The 19,228-nt window shown below is 36.7% G+C and overlaps 2 protein-coding genes across 3 annotated transcripts; one reads left to right on the plus strand and one right to left on the minus strand.

Annotated features, from left to right (window-relative positions):
• Positions 1-3,113: 3,113 nt before the first annotated feature.
• Positions 3,114-3,513, plus strand: LOC148089282 (uncharacterized). The gene is made up of 2 exons (XM_087785561.1): positions 3,114-3,351; positions 3,437-3,513. Exons 1-2 carry the CDS (start codon positions 3,114-3,116, stop codon positions 3,511-3,513), a joined length of 315 nt encoding a protein of 104 aa, XP_087641687.1.
• Positions 3,514-4,499: 986 nt separating this feature from the next.
• Positions 4,500-17,912, minus strand: hap1 (huntingtin associated protein 1). Of its 2 annotated transcripts, XM_087805153.1 has the most exons (15): positions 17,592-17,911; positions 14,778-14,854; positions 14,528-14,644; positions 13,648-13,742; positions 13,473-13,581; positions 13,320-13,398; positions 13,117-13,247; positions 11,680-11,754; positions 11,384-11,595; positions 10,287-10,496; positions 9,893-10,224; positions 8,625-8,810; positions 7,088-7,190; positions 6,659-6,708; positions 5,698-5,806 (listed from the first exon to the last, which is right to left on the minus strand). In XM_087805153.1, exons 1-14 carry the CDS (start codon positions 17,776-17,778, stop codon positions 6,669-6,671), a joined length of 1,953 nt encoding a protein of 650 aa, XP_087661279.1. In that variant the 5' UTR covers positions 17,779-17,911; the 3' UTR covers positions 5,698-5,806; positions 6,659-6,668. The 2 variants fall into 2 exon arrangements, with proteins under 2 accessions (XP_087661271.1, XP_087661279.1); XM_087805145.1 differs by lacking the exon at positions 6,659-6,708 and having other exon boundaries at positions 4,500-5,806; positions 17,592-17,912.
• Positions 17,913-19,228: the final 1,316 nt, after the last annotated feature.

Below are 19,228 nucleotides of genomic sequence, written 5' to 3' on the forward strand. Positions count from 1 at the left end.
GTTTGCTGAAAATGTTGAGATGTCAGATTTGTATTGTGTACTCAAAGAGCAACACTTCCCACACAGATAACCTCAGTTATTGATTGATGGTTTGTCATTGACTACTTGGTCGACCTGGAAGGACGACGCCCGAGTGCCTCTCAGTATCCAGGCAGTGGACGCTGGTGTGAGAATCAAGATGGAGTGTTAATACGTTTGTTATTGTTCTTTAATCGACGTATATTAAAACTTTGCTGACAAGTTAATCATAGTGATCCTGTTCGCCTCAACTGGATATTGTTGTCCAATAATTCCTCACTATTACTTGATTAATAAAAGAATACTGTGTAGGAAGAGGAGTGTTGATGGATGTTGATGGATGTTGATGTTGGGATTAAACTGTCATTCTACGACTCTCTGTGTGGGGACAGACAGGTTAGGCTTGTATCTTGCGTAACAAGCGACAGGAAGGCCGCGGGGCAGAGAGGTTAGGCTTGCAGTCCACCACACCTCTTTTGTTCCGTTCAAATTCCACTGATAAATCAGGATTATCTGATGCTCTCGACTCTATAGTCACAGTTGGGACGACTTTGTTCAATTGCTACTTTGAGAGGATATTACAAATTGTTTCTAATTATCTTCACTAAGTCCTTTAAATAAATAGACAGCCATTATTAAAACTTGCAGATAAATTCTTGTCAGACTTTAGATTGTGTCCATGCATTTATTTGTTTAAACGTTCATTGCAGTCATGAAACAAAATAAAACTAGACTTCTGTGTATGTGTGTGGTGTTTTTTGTGAAAGTACAAAATAAAATGAATGAAAAAATGTAATAAAAATAAAACGAGTCTGATAAGTTACTCATAAACTAAAGTGGGCTGGAGTTAAGAATGCATTGTGTGTTCGTCGTATGTAGAGAGAGAAATAAAAGCTTGAAATGTCAAATTGTAAAATTACTGCATCAAATGTTTTGATTGGAAACTAAACTAGTGTAAAAATAGATACAAACAGGAAAAGGGCTGAAGGTCCGACCTTCTCTAGTCTCTGCAGCTTGTCATAAGTTACTAGTAACTTAGGACCAGTAACTAATAATACACAATCATACTAGTAATATTAAATATCAGTTGGGGTTGAACCGAGATGGAGTTAAAATAAGTTACGTCATCTGCAAGTTTCTCAAGTGTCAAAGAAAACACATTTAAACGTTTTTGTTATGTTTTGAAGTTTAAATATGAAAATATTTAAACAAACAATTTTGTTTTGAATTGAAAAGTTCGTTTCTGTGACGATTGCCAGGACTACTGACTCCTTCAAGAAACATCTCAAGACATTTTTATTCGTGCAGGCTTTTCCTTGATATTCTGAGACTCCTGTGTTTGACTCGGTGTTATCTTGACCTTTTAAGTATGTGTTTTATTGAGTATTGTTTTGATTGTTTAAGCGCTTTGTGATCCTGGTCTTGAAAAGCGCTCTTTTAAATTTAAATTAATTACTTATTACTTACTTACTCGCTCGGTAAATCTACTTCACGGAGCTCGTGTTTTATGCGGGGTTTGTCGCCATCAAGTGGCAACCTGATGGAAACGCAGCTCTATGATGTTTTATCAATACAAATGTTTTATTTATTTCCGATGTCTTCGAATGGGACTTTAAAAAACAGATTATGTTCTATAAGCAAAACCACATGTCTTGAAAAGGTTGGGCGTTTATTTGTGTACCTTGAGTGGTTGCCACGGCAAACTTGACGTAAAGCTTCCCCATCGATGATCAATGTCTCCGCCCTGACTGCACTCTCCTCTTCACCTCCCTTCTGCCTCTAAATCCGGTGAGGGGATGTAAACTTCATTTCATGATTACCCTCCAAACAAAGGGAGTCCCATGATGCACCTGGACAGTTTGGTATCCCTGATTAAACCCGGACCTTCTCGGATGAATTCAATAAACGTTTCTATTATAGAGCAGCTTGATGAATCTGCACGATGGATTACAGTTTGTTTGAGAACGTCTCCATGAGTCCAATTGACGGCTTTTAACGCATCTGCTGACGTCAGCAAAAACTAGTCCTACACCTGCTGTGGTTCAATGCTTCTGCTCAGTGTAAATAAAAATACTCTTTGAGCGTCTTACGAGTTGACAACTCTTGGTAATCTTGTCGACTCAAGATTAATACTAATTATTTATTATAAATATTGCTTATAGCAACAAGCTCAATAAGACAGTAGGTTGAGGAACTCCCTTGCAAAACACAAACAGATTAAAGATATTAGCAGATCTATCTAAAGGTTGGTAGATCTAATCCAGAATATTTATCAATGTGTCTTTTTTTATCTGTTACAAACAAAAATAAACATTTGTGCAGAGGTGTGTATTGTCAATAATCTGGTGATAAGATACGCGTCACAATGCAGGCGCAACGATATGATATAATACAGAAATATTTCAATATTGTAGAAAAGGATATATTTGTAGTATTGACGAAGTCGTAACTGCTTTCATTTGTTTCGAAACCAAACTATGTACAAACATCAGCTTTAAAAGCTGCTGGAGTCACTGTATCCTCTCGTCCTCAGTTATCGGATTTCGAATGATTAAGTTGTTCCTTTAACTTCAGGACGTAATGACTGCTGCCATCTAGTGGCCAGAAGTTTAATTGAAATTGAACAAATGCCGTTAATGTTGATTTAAAAAAAAAAAATGTATTAAATACACACTTTTTTGTAATATAAACCATTTACAACTATACTTTTTTTTTTAAAAAAATATGATATAAAAGCCAAAAAAATAAAGGTTGTTTGACTAAATTGTATTTTTTTTTTTGCAATGGGTTTTTCTTTTTAAGTGTATTAATATTTTGTGCTGCATTTGTGTCAACGTCCGGTCCAGCAGTGGTGAAGTAAACAAACATGGGGGGATCAGTCGTCCATTAAAGGCTTCTGGTAAGTGACTGCTAGTGTCCACACATCGACAAGTTTTACTGTTATTGATGCACTTGTTCGTCATATCCCCTCACGCACATCTGTCAATCAATCCCAGCCAACAGCACTATGGACTGAGGAGGGGGGTCACATGCACCTGATGCAGGTATAAGTAGCTCCACTGCTGCTGTGGACTCCTCATCCATCACCGTCAGTCATGAAGACACTTCTGATGATCGCTCTGGTCGCTGCTCTCCTGGCGTCGGCTGCTGCTCAACCCGGGAAGAAATCCGAGAACCTGATACTGCAGCAGCTGCTGACCAGGAACCAGGCGGAGACGGACCCGGCGGAGACGAGGGAGGAGCATCCTCGCCCGGCGTGGCGGGCCAGGCGGGCACACCTGTCCGAGGACGAGCGGGAGGTCATGACCAAGCAGATCATGCAGGCCATCTCAGGTACCACGACCCTCGTCTCTCGCTCCAGAGTTTCCCCTGAGAGAATAACTGTGTGGGTTTTCATGTAGGGGTGGTTTGTTCACAGAGATGATGAGCTCCGACTGCATGACCGACCGGGACTACCAGGGCTGGGTGGATTTCGGACGCAGAGAAGCCGAATGAGCCGTGATCGCCGATCACCGTCTTCGATTTTCGAAATTAAACATTTACACAATGAGCTTTGACTCGTGGTTGGTGTTTACAAGGCGCGTTAGAGTGAGGTTGTGGGTTCAAATCCAGCCTCAGTAATGTAATGCAGAGCTGCAGATGTAAGATAATGGAAATGAGAGTTACTCATAAAATCAATCAAACATTACATAAATATATACAGATATTAGAGCAGTCGATTCAGCTCACTTAAACAGTTTTTTTTTTTTACGAGATAGACATTCTATATATTGCATTTATTACATACATTAATTAGTATGTACATTATACATGTACATATAATATTTATTAGAGTTTTATCAATTTCATTTACTACGAGATCCAAGTCCTACATGTTTTATTTAATTAACGACAAGATTAAAGTTATATTCATTATGAGATGTATTAAATATATTAAATGTATTACAAGAATAAAGTTGTACACCTTTTACAAAACAAGATTTAAGTTGTAAATATGACATTCATTAAGAGACTTATATATTTTATTTTGTACAATTTTTAAATATTTAATTTAATATGATTAATACATGACATTATAGGAACAAGTGAAGTAATATTAACTTGTTTTTTAAAATTAAAAAAAAAGTTTTGAATAAACAAAACAAAGACAAATCACAAAATCGTTTTTGTTCTTTTTCCCCCGAAATTTGAAATTACAAAAGTACTCATACTGCAGTTTTGTTTCCTATTCACCTTATTTCCTTACGTTCATTTTATCTACATTGTTTTGATACTTTTATTTAATCATTTAATTAACATTGATAGCAGTGAGCTAAATCGAACAGTAGGCGGCGCCACAGAACTTGCACACAGAAATAATGTTCTTCCTCTTGTTCATGTGTTTTTGAGTCAATTTGCGAACATAAACCATGATGTAACCTCCTGAGGTAATATTAACAAAACAAGGTTTTCATGTATTTAAAGTTTTATTGACCAGGATATAATCTAAAGATACACAACAGTAGTGCAGACAAAGTTTCTGGCTCTTTCCCTTTAAAAAACAAAACATCCTTGTTATTCACACCTACGTCTTTACGGCACTATAAATAAGAAAACAACTTTATTGCATTTGAATCCCAGCAGAGTGACGACTTCTCACGACAAGTAAAGTCACACCTGATGTCTCAAAAACATTTCTACATTTACACGTATTTACAAGTCTGAGTGACGAGCGTCGGAAGACTGAGTTGCATTTGACAGATTTACAGAGTGACAGCCAAGGATTGATGACCATTCACTGACATGTCAACAACTAATCAGGTTTGTGCGTCATTTGTTCCTTTAATATTCAACGGTGATAATTATTGACTCGGTTGAACATACCAGGGTTAAAGTGCAGATCCAGGTGACGAACATTTTGCCTTCTTTTAAGATCAAGTTGTGATAAAAAACTTTCCACAAGAACCTGCGCAATGAATTCATTTTCTCCATCAGTAAAAAAAAATAGAGATTTTCACGACAGTCAGTAAAGCATTAATTTTATCCTTTTATCCTTTTTCTTTACATTTTATCGGAACTTTTTTTTCTTTTTTGACAACCAAAGCGGATTTTAAACACTATTTTTTCATCCTGTTGCACAATTGATTTCAGGTTTAACTTATAATCGTCTTAAATATTCAATGAACGAATGATGCACAAAACATTTTTTCTAACTACACAAGAAAAGAAGCTTGTATGAACTCGTAAAACAGCATTTACAACAGTCTTAAAACCTCTTTTTTCATACTATTCTTTTGGAGAAACATGAGCAGTTTGGACACAAAAAGCAGGTGATTGTCCTGAGATGGATGTTACACACACACACACACACACACACACACACACACACACACACACACACACACACACACACACACACACACACAAGCTGATGGCTACTCACGTTATGGCTTCACCTGCATCATCAGAAGTGGCTCAAGTGCAAAGTCACGGCGGTGAAGGGGTTTGATGTCAAACTTTGGGAGGTCGCCGGTACAATACCCTGCCGTCTCTAGCGCCCCCTGCCATCCCGAGCGCCGCCACTTTGTGCAAACCCAGACCCTGAAGTTTCTCGACCAGGTTCAAGCTGAAGACGCTCCTCTGAGCGTGAGCGGAGGTTTGCGAGGCACAAATGCCGCGTTCCTGCAGCAGCCGCATGAGTCCCAGTGATGACGGCGTCGCGCTCGCGCTCCGACCTCGGGGCGCCGACGCCGAGGGGGTCTTCACGCTCTTACGGTTCCGACAAGATGGCAGGCTGCCAGAGTGAAGGCTGTGAAAAAAAACATTGTTTTTTTTTTAATCAATCAAAAAATATTTTAAAAAACTGAGCACGTTGAATGATCATGCAGGTTTGTTAGTTTAGGTTAGAGATGCCCAAAGGCCCGCGGGAAGTTCACAGACCCTGAGTCAGTTTGTGAGATCCACGATACTCATGTGTCTCCAGAGCAGACATTTAAGCAAGAATTGTTTCTTTACTTTTCAGTTAGAAAAAGATTTCAAAACTGTTTTCACCAAAATGAAAACATTTTTTAAAATTAAAACACAAATGTTTCTATTATAATGGTTGTTTTTTTTATTATTTTAGTATTTCTGTTTGTTTTCTTAATTATTTGCTTTAAAAAAAATGTAATTTAACTTTGGCTTTCAATAAATAACAGCATTACCTGGTTATGTTCATGTTAACATGTTAAAAGTTGACTCAAGAAACATCTTAAGACGTTTTTATTTGTTCAGGCTTTTCCTTGATTTTCTGGAACTCCTGTGTTTTTCTCAGTATTATCTTGAACTTTAAAGTATATACTTTATTGAATAGTATTGTTTTGATTGTTTAAGCGCTTTGTGATCCTGGTCTGGAAAAGCGCTATATAAATAAAAATTACTTACTTACTAACTTACATTTGCGTGTCAACATGAAGTGCATTAGAGAGATATACGTCAATAATACTTAGAGTTTGCCGCACTCTATAAGAAGTTTGGACCCCCCTGGTTTAATTTGTACAACAGGCGTGATGTTAATGTAGCGAAAGCGCGTGATGATTACAAATGTTTTAATTCAAGCAGCAGTGAGGACTTGAAGTCATGGATGAGTTTGAAAATGAATCGTAAACTCTCTCGCTCTTACTTTGCTTTCCCTACAGTTGGTGAAAGAGTCTGGACAAATGTTTCCTGCTACTGCGGAGTGAAGAGAATCACAAGGATTTCATGAACACTTTAGGTGGAAAAGATTCATTTATGATGAGTAGCCTGGTTTATATCACGCTTTTATTGCACAAAAACTTAATCGTTGTTTTTACTCCCCCTAGTGTCAGAACAGAGTAACTTCAGTGTCTAAGAACGTCCGTTGCACGTACCTCATGTATATTTGTAAACAAAGAAAACAAAGTAAATATTCTTGTTGTGTCTGCTTATCATTTGAATTATAAAAAAATCAACAAAACATTGCAGGAGAAAAGTCAAAACATTGCTTACATTTGCAAAATACGTTTCATGATTAGTGTCACTTTGCTTTAAATAAAGTATAAAAAGTCTCAGTAAAAGAGCAGGATCTTACCCAGAGGAGAAGGAGGGGGTGAGGAGGGACGGAGGCGGGACTCTGCAGGTAGATTTGGGGAGACTTGACGGGGTCTGAGGGGTTTTAGGACCAGAGGACGTGGCTGTGAGGATGTGAAGGGAGAAAAATGTTTGTTATCTACACATGAAGTGGAAATACTGGGGGTGGAATAAGAAGCAGAGGATCGAAGCATCCAGAAGATACTCTGACTAGATCATGACACACTTCATCACAGACAGCAGGGGGAGCTGCAGGACCAAAAAAAAAAAAAAACTCTTGAACCGAAGCATGAAACCAACTGACCAACTATTAAACAAAATTACAAGAATAAGTAGTAATTTTGTTTCAAAGTGAATAATTTTGTTCAGAGTTTATCGTTTTGTTTCAGAGTTTATCGTTTTGTTTCAAAGTTTATCGTTTTGTTTCAAAGTTAATCGTTTTGTTTCAGTTTTTCATTTTGTTTCAGTTTTTCATTTTGTTTCACAGGTTATTCGTTTTGTTTTAAAGTTTATCGTTTTGTTTCAAAGTGTATCATTTTGTTTCAGTTTTTCATTTTGTTTCAGAGTTTATCGTTTTGTTCCAAAGTTTATCGTTTTGTTTCAAAGTTTATCGTTTTGTTTCAAAGTTAATCATTTTGTTTCAGTTTTTCATTTTGTTTCAGAGGTTATTCATTTTGTTTTAAAGTTTATCCTTTTGTTTCATTTTTTCATTTTGTTCCAAAGTTCATCGTTTTGTTTCAAAGTTTATCGTTTTGTTTCAAAGTTTATTGTTTTGTTTCAGTTTTATTTTGTTTCAGAGTTTATTCATTTTGTTTTAAAGTTCATTCTTTTGTTTCAGAGATAATCATTTTTTTTCAAAGTTTATCGTTTTGTTTCAAAGTTTATCCTTTTGTTTCAAAGTTTATTGTTTTGTTTCAGTTTTTCATTTTGTTTCAGAGTTTATTCATTTTGTTTTAAAGTTCATCCTTTTGTTTCAGAGTTTATCATTTTGTTTCAAAGTTTATCCTTTTGTTTCAAAGTTTATTGTTTTGTTTCAAAGTTTATCCTTTTGTTTCAAAGTTTATTGTTTTGTTTCAAAGTTTATCCTTTTGTTTCAAAGTTTATTGTTTTGTTTCAGTTTTTCATTTTGTTTCAGAGTTTATTCATTTTGTTTTAAAGTTCATCCTTTTGTTTCAGAGTTTATCATTTTGTTTCAGAGTTTATCATTTTGTTTCAGAGTGTATCATTTTGTTTCAAAGTTTATCATTTTGTTTCAGAGTTTGTGAATTTGTTTCAAACTTAATTTGTGTCGAAATCGTGTATTGTGTCTGAGAGTGTGTATATATTTTTACCACATCTGGGCCACTGTGTGAAACAGATATTTCACACGAAGCGATATGAAAAATGTGTATTTTAATTCAAGCTCATTAAAAAAACAATGCTGTCTGACGAAGACCGCTGTGAGAAATGATACTCTTCAAGACTTAAACATACGACTTCATCAGGTGTGTGTCTCTGCAGCAGGTCATAAATCCTCTCGTTGGGTCACGTCTTCTCACCCATGCCGTGAGCCGCCAGCAGCGACAGGTCGGGCTCGTCCTCCTCCAGGTCGTTCAGACTGTAGACGTGTTGGACGTCCACCTCCAGCTCCCGGAAGTCTTTGGTCAGGACTCCCGGCCGCGGGTGCAGGATCCCGCCCAGGTTTGGTTTGGCCAACTGTTGCCACTGATGCAGCGTCACGGAGCCTGTCGGCGAGACATGAAGAGAAAACCCAGTGAGAGACGAACACTGACGTACGGAAACAAGAAGACGGCTGCGGCAATGAGTTCAATGAGAGGGAGTGAGATGAAGAAAGTGAGTTTAAAGTCTGGTCTCACTCAGCATTATATACATTAGCTTGAGGAAGAGTTCAGCTAAAACAACCTGGACATAGATTGAGAAACTGAATAACAGAGTGAACGTTGCTTACTTTAAATATACAAAATGAACATTGACTAGTCGTCTCAGAGTCCATGTTTTAAAGCTCGGAAAAATGTTATCGGAGTCAGATATATTAGTTATCTTGGGACAAAACGGTAGCTCATTGATATTCTTACAATTCTAAAATCATAAATTTAAATCAAACTTTGTGAGTCTAAATAATTATTATGTAATTATTCTGCCCCTAAGCAAGTTGATATTATTTTACAACACTTCTCATAAAAGTTTACCTTTGCCATCAGAATATTAAATAGCTGAACTTCAAACGTTAAAAAAAATGGGTGAAATGTTAAAAATATTTGTAATAAAATGTTGTTTTTATAAGCTTTGAATAATTTTTTTGTTTTTATATTCCATTCTTTCTATATTCAAAGGTTGAATTAATTTTTTTTTTTTTATAATTTGAACATTGTCAGAATGACACTTACATATAGAGTTTGACATTTTAATTCCAATAAATAAAAAATTACATTTTCTGAATTCAATATTTTTATCTGTTTTCTTTAAATTCAATAAATAAATGTGGGTAAAATGGTGATCAGACAATAGCAACTAAGTATTGCATTTAAAATGCTACAAATAAAAAAAATAATGAATACCTTTTATTTTTGTAATATTGGAATTAGAATCTATCTTCTATTATTTAAAAAAAACCTAATCAACATTTCAACATACACATTTTTAAAGTTTCATTATTCAATTACCAAAATCTAACCCTTCAATAAAGAGATATTTGGATTAAATTATTCCAAAAAATAAAAAGAACTTAATTCAGATCAGATTAATGAGATTAATAAGGTATGAACTTAGTTTAAACCTTTCCTTGACAGTCAAACCTGCTTCTTACCTTCCAGTGGTTTAACGATCTGTAAGCGGTCTGGCAGGTACGACCTGGATCCAGAAGAAGAGACGCAGGAGTGCCGAGAGCTTCCGTTGGAGTAGTTGGTTCCTGTGGAAGCTGCGGAGCTCGAGGCCAAACTGTCGTTCGGCGTCAAAAACCCACTGGACGCCTCCTCGTCCTCGCAGTCCGCGGCCAAGGCCCGAAGTTTCCTCTCGCGCTCCACGTCGAAGAACGGACGCTCGGACGAGTGGCTCTGCTGACGCGCCGACAGGTTATGCAGCGCGGCCTCGAGGTCCTGACCTCCGGGCAGACCCGGTTGACCCAGACGCTTCGGCCCACTGCAGAAAAAAACATCTCATGAGTTTAAAACTCTTGGGTCGGCTGAAGGTGCGACACACACCTGTCTTCCTTTTGCTGGGGGCTGGACTTGTCCTCCAGGATAAGGCTGGCGTTATCAGAGCCGTAGCAGCTGGTTCTCGGGGTGCTGTTACAGCTGGAGTGGACTGTTGGGGAGCTGGATCCGGGGAGTCCCGGGGAGTGACATCGAGATCTCATCCTCGTCGCCTTGTTCGCGACCTTCACCGTCTCGAACACACGCCACGGGTGGTTTCTGGAAGAATAGAATGAAAACACTATTGAGGCGCTGGAACAAACCAGTGAGCAGAAAAAATACATTCAACAATTCAACAAACTCCTCAGTAGTTCAACTAAAATGAAATAACGTATTCAGCCTTGAACAGAGATGCCTGCAATACTGTAGGCTACCAGAAGAGGTCATTGCACGCCCTTACAAGAACCGAGAAGTTGAAAATGATTTTTGTTTTATTAATAACATTTTATTGTTATTTTATTTTATTTTCTCCTGGGATTTTAATTGAAATGTGTTCTTAAAAGGTGTCTGGATCATGAATAATGTTCATTTTATTTCAATTTAATGTATTTGATTTATTAAATATTTAGATATAGACTTTATTAATCCCTCTATTAAATAGTATATGCTTTAATATAATGTCTATTTAATTTGTCTTTTATTTAATTCATCTCACTTATATTTATTTCAGTCACACTATTCTATACTGTAACCACCACGAAAAATACTGTTTTGTTACATGTTTCCAGGAATACATTTTTTTCTGACAATGATGTAAACTGACTTTGATCTCCCACAGAAAACTTTTTTACACAATTGGCTTATTATTAAAATAACCATTATTATTACTTTCCTCTTTACTACTTTGACTGCGTGTAAAGATTTGACGCTAAAACTAGAGGCAAAACCTTTTTTTTTTTACGAGAAATCTTTTGCTGATATTCCTGTCATAGCAACAAAAAAAAAATCGTATAGTTTGGTTTATTTTTTCAATTGCCCATTTCCACCATTGTGTGTTGTTTTCCTATAATGTACATAAGTTAAATGAACATTCCTACAGAGACACAGTTGTGTCTATTACCCAGGGTCACCGTCAGTGTGATTAATAGTGCAGCAGTGAAGCTCACTTGTACTCGGGAGGCGCAGGTGCGTCCAGGCCTTTACGGAAGGTTCCTTCTATTTCTGCTGCGAGACTGTCCATGGGGAGGACGGAGGCCAGGGCGGTGTATCTCTGCACGGTTCCATTAGGCACACTCTTGTTTCGGAGGTTTTTAATGTCCTCTCGAGCTTCACGGAGCATGTCCTCACACTCGGAGTATTTGTCCTGCAGCTCCTTCAGCTGGACACAACAGGAAGTGGACAGAAGATTCTTAAAAAACGAGGCTCGAGGTTGTCGAACAAATAACACTTGAATCCGACTTGCCTCGGACTGGAATTGGACTTGACTCTCACGCGAGGCACTCAAGTGCTGATTCAACTCTTCGTTTTCATGAATGACCTGCGAAGACAAGCGACGAGTCTCTGTGACTTTATGACTTAAACCGATCATTCAACATCAACTTAGAGAGAATTAAACTTGTACGCATGTCTCCGGAGTTAAGCTGCTTTGGATAAGAAGGCTGGAAACTAAAGACCTACATTCTTAAATGTCGTCTATCAGCAGATATATTTAAGGTTAAGTATATATTTGACATTAAAGATTAAAAATATAGATATATATATATATGTGAAGACAATATTTGTATTTACCATCAAAGATTAAAAAACACTTCCATGACTTTAAATGTCATAAATACATATAAATATATTTATCATTGAAGTTAGAACATTTTTATGTTCTTAAAGTTAATTTTAAGTTAATTTAAATGTACAAAAATATATACTGTATATTCATCAAAGTTTGTAAATTATTATGCACTTTAAGTTCTTCAAAATGTCATTGAAACAATATATATATATATACTGTATATATATATTTACACATTTTCTTTATGATATTTTGTAAGGAAAATAATTCTGTTCATATCCTGTTTAAGTAAATGTACTTGATATATTTATATAAATTGATATTTTATTATATTTTAATAATTGTGAATTATTTATCCGTTTTAGTGTATTGAAATACATTTAAAATCAAAGATTGTGAATTATTTTCCCGTTTAGGTTAATTTAAACATCATAAAATATATACATTAATCATCAAAGATTATGAATGATATTTCTGTTTAACTTTTATCAGATTTCATAAAATATATATACATTTCTCAAAGATTTATAATTATTTTCCTGTTTAAGCGTCACAACAATATTTATATTCATCAAATTGTTTTACAATTATTTTAACTTTTAGTTCATTTAAAGGTCCTTTTAGGTCATAAAAATGTATAAATTTAACCTCAAGGATTGCAAATAATTTATCTGTACAAGTTCATTTAAGTCATATGTGTCAAACTCAAGGCCCGCGGGCCAAATGTGGCCCGCCATGTGATTTTATGTGGCCCGCCTGCCTTACCTTATATATCTTATTTAGTGCACCACATGCAAGGCTGTGTGCAGCCATTTTTATTTAATTGTAAAATGCTACATCACACATGTTTTTAGCAGCTCACAATTGTTGGTTTTACAGTAGTTATGCCCCCTCTCAAATAATAAATTCAAAGCCATTTAACATTAAGGAGTAGTTACATTTATTTTAAATTAGCTTAGATTTAGTTACATTTATAAGTTACATCTGGCCCTTTGAGGGCAGCCATTATGATGATGTGGCCCCTGGTGAAAACCAGTTTGACACCCCTGATTTAAGTCATAAAGAAATACATTCAAACTATTTTCAACGACTGAAAGGATTCGGATCACTCACGCCTTTGCAGCGAGCCTGCAGGTCCACGATCTGAGCCAGGAGTGAGCTGATCTCCTCTTGTTGCCTCAGAGAGTCTTCGACTTTGCGAGCCAGCTCCTCCGACAGGTTGACCACCTGTTTGTTGAGCGTAGCTGGAAGCAGACGTCTGGTTACCACCATGTCCGTTTTTGACGACTCAGCATAAAAAAGTGGGTGGAACTTACTGAGCTCCTCCACACACACCATCATCAGCTCCTGCTCCTGCTCTTCATAGTTGGTCGTCTCTGTGGTCAAGTCGCTGGCCTGACGCAAGCGGCACAATTTTATTTTTATTTTATGAGCTTCTTAAACGGGTCAACAACGTTTTCCAGCCTCACCTCCGATCGCAGTTGACGGTTCTCATCCTCTAGATTTTTCAGCTTTTGCTGCAGGAAGTCGTATTGCACAAACTGGCCCAGAGAGCTGCACGACGCATTCCTCTTGACGCTGCGTCGGAAAAACAAAACCATCAACTTCAGATGTGATTTAATAACCAAGACATGGAGTACTCACGGCGAGTGCGACTCTGCAGGATCCGTCTCTTCTGTACTTGCATAGAATTGAAGAAGATCTTCTCGCATTGAGAGTTCATGTCGAAGTTGAGCGATCTGGAAAGACAAAAGATGATTTTTTTTAACGTTTGTAGAATTGGGTAAATAAAGTGACGAATTACAGATATTAAGAGTTAAAAAATAAGGAAGGCAATGATACAATATATTGTAGTAATTAGGATATATTTGTAGTATTGTCAAGTACTTTAAAAATGTGTCCAAACATCAGCTTTAAAAAGGAACATGAGTCAACTGTATCCTCTTGTCCTTAGTCATCGCTAGGATCTTGCAGCATTTCATGATCCTTTAGCTAAATAGTATTTAATGACTGCTGCCATCTAGCGGCCAAAAATCAAATCTTCTGATATTTGCATGTCAACTGAAAAAAAATAAAATATATACATTTTTTTTCATTAAATAAAGACTTTAATTAGAAATGTAAACTTTCCTGTTATAATATGTATATAATCTTTCGAAAGTTTATTGAAACTAAAAAATACTGAATATGAATATTTGAGTTTTAATTGTAAGTTTAGAAAATGTTGTCTTTATTGAAATATAAAACATAAAATAACTATAATGAAAATATATATGTAGGATTTAAAGCCCCAAAACAAAAATTTTGCAATATCTGACTGTATCCATATTTTCTTACACCCCCTCCTTCAAGCATTTGAAATAACTCAATGAGTTCAATAAACTTGAAGAAGTTTAAGAACTTGCTTGGATTCTACTGAAGTAGAAAAAATATACAGGCAGGTTTGATCAAGATCAAGTTTGATTTTAATTTCTGGGGGGTTATTTCAACACATGATCTCCTCCATAGACGTAATAAGTCGTACCTCTTCCTTCGCCATCTCCAGCTGCTCGTCCAAGACGCCATTTTTCTCCGTCAGTTCCTGGTTTTGTTTCAGTAGAGACTGACCGATGCGCGCCGCTAACTCCAGATCCCGCTCTTTCTACACATCCATGAACAGAATGGGATGTTTTAAGTTAGTAATGCAGTGATTAAAACAGGGTGTTGACAAACAAGTCCAGGGAGCAGGAGAGGTTTAATCCTCTTTAACTGCCCGCGGTGCGTCTCCGGCTCACCTCCTCCAGCAGGTGGGTGACCGCCTTGATGTCGTGATACGTCTTTGTGACTTGACCCACTCTGTCTGCACACAACACTGGAGGACGACAAGATGGTGAAGGGAAGAGAAGGCATTAAAGTACAAATTTAAAAATTAACTTTTTTTGTATTCAAAGAGAGAAAAGATGAGAAACAACATTTGAACTTCCTCAGTATCATTAAAACTTTTTTAGGTATATAGTATTAAAATATTTACAAAACATAACAAGTTTCATTTACCATTCTTTCCTATCTTAAGCAGCCAAAACATTAAGACCATCGGTTGGCCTGTAGAAGTAAAATCGTATTCCACCATTTTTATTTCCGACGTTTTATTTTATAAAACATTTGACTTGCGTTATAATTGTTTGACCTTTTAAAGCAGTAAATATGTCCAAAAAGTATCAATGACTTACATTTCCTATAAAGCAAGGGTTCAATTTCCAGCGAGTTCACATTATCTACTGGAAGTTTCTTTGAATAATATACTAGTAATATACCATAAAAACACAAACAAGGTCATTTTAAAGAGAGTAAATGAAAAGAAAATATATAATAGTATATATATGGTTACATAAATTAAACAATATGAAGAGAAATAAACAAAATGAATACCAAATTCAAAATACAAATCTTCCAAAATTAAATAAATGAATAGAAATGCATTTCAGGGGAAATTATTCAGCACACTCAAAATGCAAAGTAGTAAACCAAGGTAAGATATTCTGAGGATTTGGGAAATAATTCAAATAAAAAAAGGGGCTTGTACACAAAATATAAAATTCATATAAACTGTTATATAATGTGTATACTGTATATTTAAATTTAAAAAGAAAAAATCATTTATATTACTAATTTAAATCAGTTTAAAAATGATAAATGCGTGCATGTGGAACCCAGGCCACATTAAATCCTGCTAATCTGATGAATGCACCTCCATGTTCCGTAAAACAGCAGCAGTTTCTAACGTTCTAATGTCGCCAACTTAATAGCAGTAAAGCATCGATCCTTCATCTGTAATTCATTTAATGAACCAACTAACACGTTTCAACCAAAACATCCTTGTAGTCGGCCTGAGCGTGATCCTCTTAGCCTGATCCCTTTTAGCCTAGATAAGATGCCAGCGTAGACCTGGTCCTCCTGATCCTAATATAGCCCAGTCGGAGGGACAGTCAAGTACTCAAGAGCAGCAGGACAAGTACAACGTGGACTTGGACAACAGGCGCCGACCTCTGACCTGAACCTTGTTTATGTTTTTGAAGTGTTAGTACCATGAAACCTGGACTTGGGTTTGGTTAAAGAAAAAATATGAACAGGGAAATGTATGTTTAATTAATCTTTTCTTTAACAAGAAAGAAAATAACTTTTATTTTTACTGACAAGTTAAATGTAAACGAACATCTGATATTTTTTATCAAACCAATTATTAATTATTTAAAATTTGACTTGAGAGAATAATGATTTAGAGACTATATTTTTTAATGTTGGGATTTTTGCAACACCAATTTATGAAAACAGTATTTCATGTAAAATAAAAAACATAAATTGTCCTTTAACTTTAATAGTGATTCAATTTAATTTCAGGGGTTTTTTTTCGTGAGAATGAATCAGGGAATTTTGGACTTTCTGGACCATCGTTGCTCTTAGAGACCGTTAAAATATTTATATTTCACCCCATTAGGAATCGCATCACCGCACAATGAAACTATTATTATACAGCATGTGACACAGAGGTTTATTTAATGTAATTCTGTTATTACAGTCACTTGAAATTAGGAATCGTCTTGCTTTTAAAAGCTCTTGTACAGAAGAAAACGTCCTGTTTTTAATGACGATGGTGCTTTGATCTCAAAGAGTAAACAATTATTAATATCTACTTAGCGTTCCGTGTTCAGCATTTTTAGGGATTTATCGATCATAACAAAACTGACAATTTTAGGTCAAATTCTTTAGCTGGACATTAGCTTTAGAAATTTGCTTTGGCTAAAAGTGTCTAACCCGGATTTACGTAGGACGTCCTTCAGTCTAAAGAGATCAGACAGGGAAGGATGAGTTCCAGAGAATAAGCTTTAGATTGAGCCCCTATTGATCCCTTTTGTTGACAAGGTGAATGCTTGACAAGATTTAAAGACGCTAAAAAAGGGTCTCAGTATACAATTTTCACATCCATCCAGGTGGTTACATACGATTTTATAAAGGGATCCTAAATGTCTCGCTGTAGACGAGAGTCAGTGCTGCAGTATCTCAGAGGTGGTATAGAGGACGATCTCTCTGCGCATCACTGGTTTGAGGGGGTTAGTTAGTGTCCTCACATCGCTTTTACTAAAATGTTTAACATAATATAAACACTTTAAAGCGTAAAAGATGCAGCTTTATCACATTGATGTCATCTTTATAGTTTCAGGTCACAATTTTTACAGTAGTCACTCAAATAATTGTATCATTATTCATAATAAAAGTGAATTATTTGACATGTTTAAAGAAACAAAATGTAAGAAATGTCGTTTTTTTTATTTATTAATAAAAATTACCGTTAAATTAAAATCACCGTGATAAATCTAGGGAATCAAACACACAGCTCCATAAAGCAGGAATCATCCAAACGCATGTCAAGAAGCACTTATGATGAACCCCAGTAGCCACACACCTCCAGCCTCATTTTACTGAATGAACGATGACGTCGTTCCCGGCACAGATCACCTTCTCCTCTGCAGCGCTCGACCCATTAAGTATTTAAGCTCTTGGATAACACAGAACAATCTAAGAATACCAGCATGAATAACGCCTGATCTCACCTTGTGCGACTTCGCTGTTGTTGTTGTTATTGTTGTTGTTGTTATTATTATTGCTGTTGACAAAAGTCTTCTTCTGCACAACGACATCACCGCGAGTGCTCCTCTCCTCCTCGTCTCCCTCGGATGCCGAGGAGCTCCAGACCTCCATGGTGGCCAGAGAAACCACGGCGTCCGTCTCACCGCTCATGGCTAAAATCCGCTGTTCTTCCTGACGTTAGACTCTCCTTCTTGATGTGCGACCGTCCCTCCCTGTCTGCAGCATCGCACTCCCTCCTCTCTGCTCTGTGTGTGGTGATGTATAATCCCTCAGTCTGCAATCTGTCGTCACGCCTGCCAACGTTCACCTGGACACGTTGGACTACCGGGTAAGATGAAGAGGGAGACGAAAGGGAGGAGGGCGAAGATAAGGAGCTCAGAAAACAAACCCTCCATCCAATGCAAAATTAATTCCTGATCATCTCTCTCATCTGAAAACTGGTCCATGTGACACTGCTAGCCGTTGGAAATACAGGATTCCGGAGGAGAGGTTTTGCAAAAGGAAGCTGCATCAGGGTGACACCCCCCCGCCAGAGGAATGATGGTAGCTTCTGCCTGCATCAGACGCTCTTTTCTATACGCAACCGTGTTGGAGCCTCCGCATGATCCTGGCGCAGACATAGACACACCCACTATAAGGGGGGTCTGGAGGGTACAATAGTGAACGTGGGCCAAGATTATGAATAATGAAGGCTTCAAGACAAAAGCACAAAAAAAGGAATAACAATTTATTTATTTTTTGAATCATTAGGCGATGTTACGCCTCTGTCTAGCACTTTCCCTTGTACCTGCCGCCTTTATGTAATCACACTTTCAAACACACCCTGAAAGGATAAAAACAACTCACTACAGAAGCAGTAATTAAAAGATAAATGCAGCTGTCAAATGACTACTTGTAATAAATAAATTGTACAAAGGTTTTTCTAAGGAGCCACATAATTCACTGCTATGAGCCTCGGCGCCATCAAAGCCGAAAGAAGGAAGGGACGAGAAAAAGGGGCTGAAAAAAGATGGGAATAGTTTAAAAAAAATCCCTTAACTGAGAGGGGGTATTTGGAAAATCGAAATGTTGAAAAAATGAGGTAAAACATAAACAAATGCAACCATCATATAAAAACAATGTGCGAATGTGCGTTGTGGTTGTTGTTTTTTACATATATTCTGACTTAGGATATTAATAATAACAAACAAAAACACTGCTGTCAGAAACATTTCTACATAATCAGTTGTATGGTTAGTTACAATTTATCCACATCTGCAATTACATATATTATTTTAAACGCACACTTAATGAAATCTGTTTTGTATAAAACTGTTTTAAAGATATTATAAATGTATCAAATAATAATAATATAATAATTACTGGGCAATAATATATAAAAAAAATACATTGATGTCGTTGAGATGCTGTATTGTGAACTTTCCTAGTCGAAGCAGATGATCTTTTCAAACGAAATAATTGAATTAAGTGTTTAGCTGCCACAAGCTAGCAGGTACGAGCCAGGAGAAAGTCAGTCGGTCCTGCTCCAGAGAAGAACACAGGGTCAGACTATCTATAGACGAGCTGCTAACAAAGCCAATCGGAACAATGCACAATGCCA

This window comes from Callionymus lyra, chromosome 1 (assembly GCF_982586985.1).
Source record: "Callionymus lyra chromosome 1, fCalLyr1.hap1.1, whole genome shotgun sequence".
Classification (NCBI taxonomy): domain Eukaryota; kingdom Metazoa; phylum Chordata; class Actinopteri; order Syngnathiformes; family Callionymidae; genus Callionymus; species Callionymus lyra.

What these genes read in the sequence shown, in the direction of transcription:
- LOC148089282 (XM_087785561.1), top strand. Translation starts at nt 3,114, where the DNA reads ATGAAGACACTTCTGATGATCGCTCTGGTCGCTGCTCTCCTGGCGTCG. An exon ending in GATCATGCAGGCCATCTCAG is followed by an intron (nt 3,352 to 3,436) that starts GTACCACGACCC and finishes GTTTGTTCACAG; the next exon opens with AGATGATGAGCTCCGACTGC.
- hap1 (XM_087805145.1), bottom strand. Translation starts at nt 17,778, where the DNA reads ATGAGCGGTGAGACGGACGCCGTGGTTTCTCTGGCCACCATGGAGGTC. An exon ending in GATCGTTAAACCACTGGAAG is followed by an intron (nt 8,811 to 9,892) that starts GTAAGAAGCAGG and finishes TCTCGCCGACAG; the next exon opens with GCTCCGTGACGCTGCATCAG. An exon ending in ACCCCCTCCTTCTCCTCTGG is followed by an intron (nt 5,807 to 7,087) that starts GTAAGATCCTGC and finishes TTTTTTTCACAG; the next exon opens with CCTTCACTCTGGCAGCCTGC.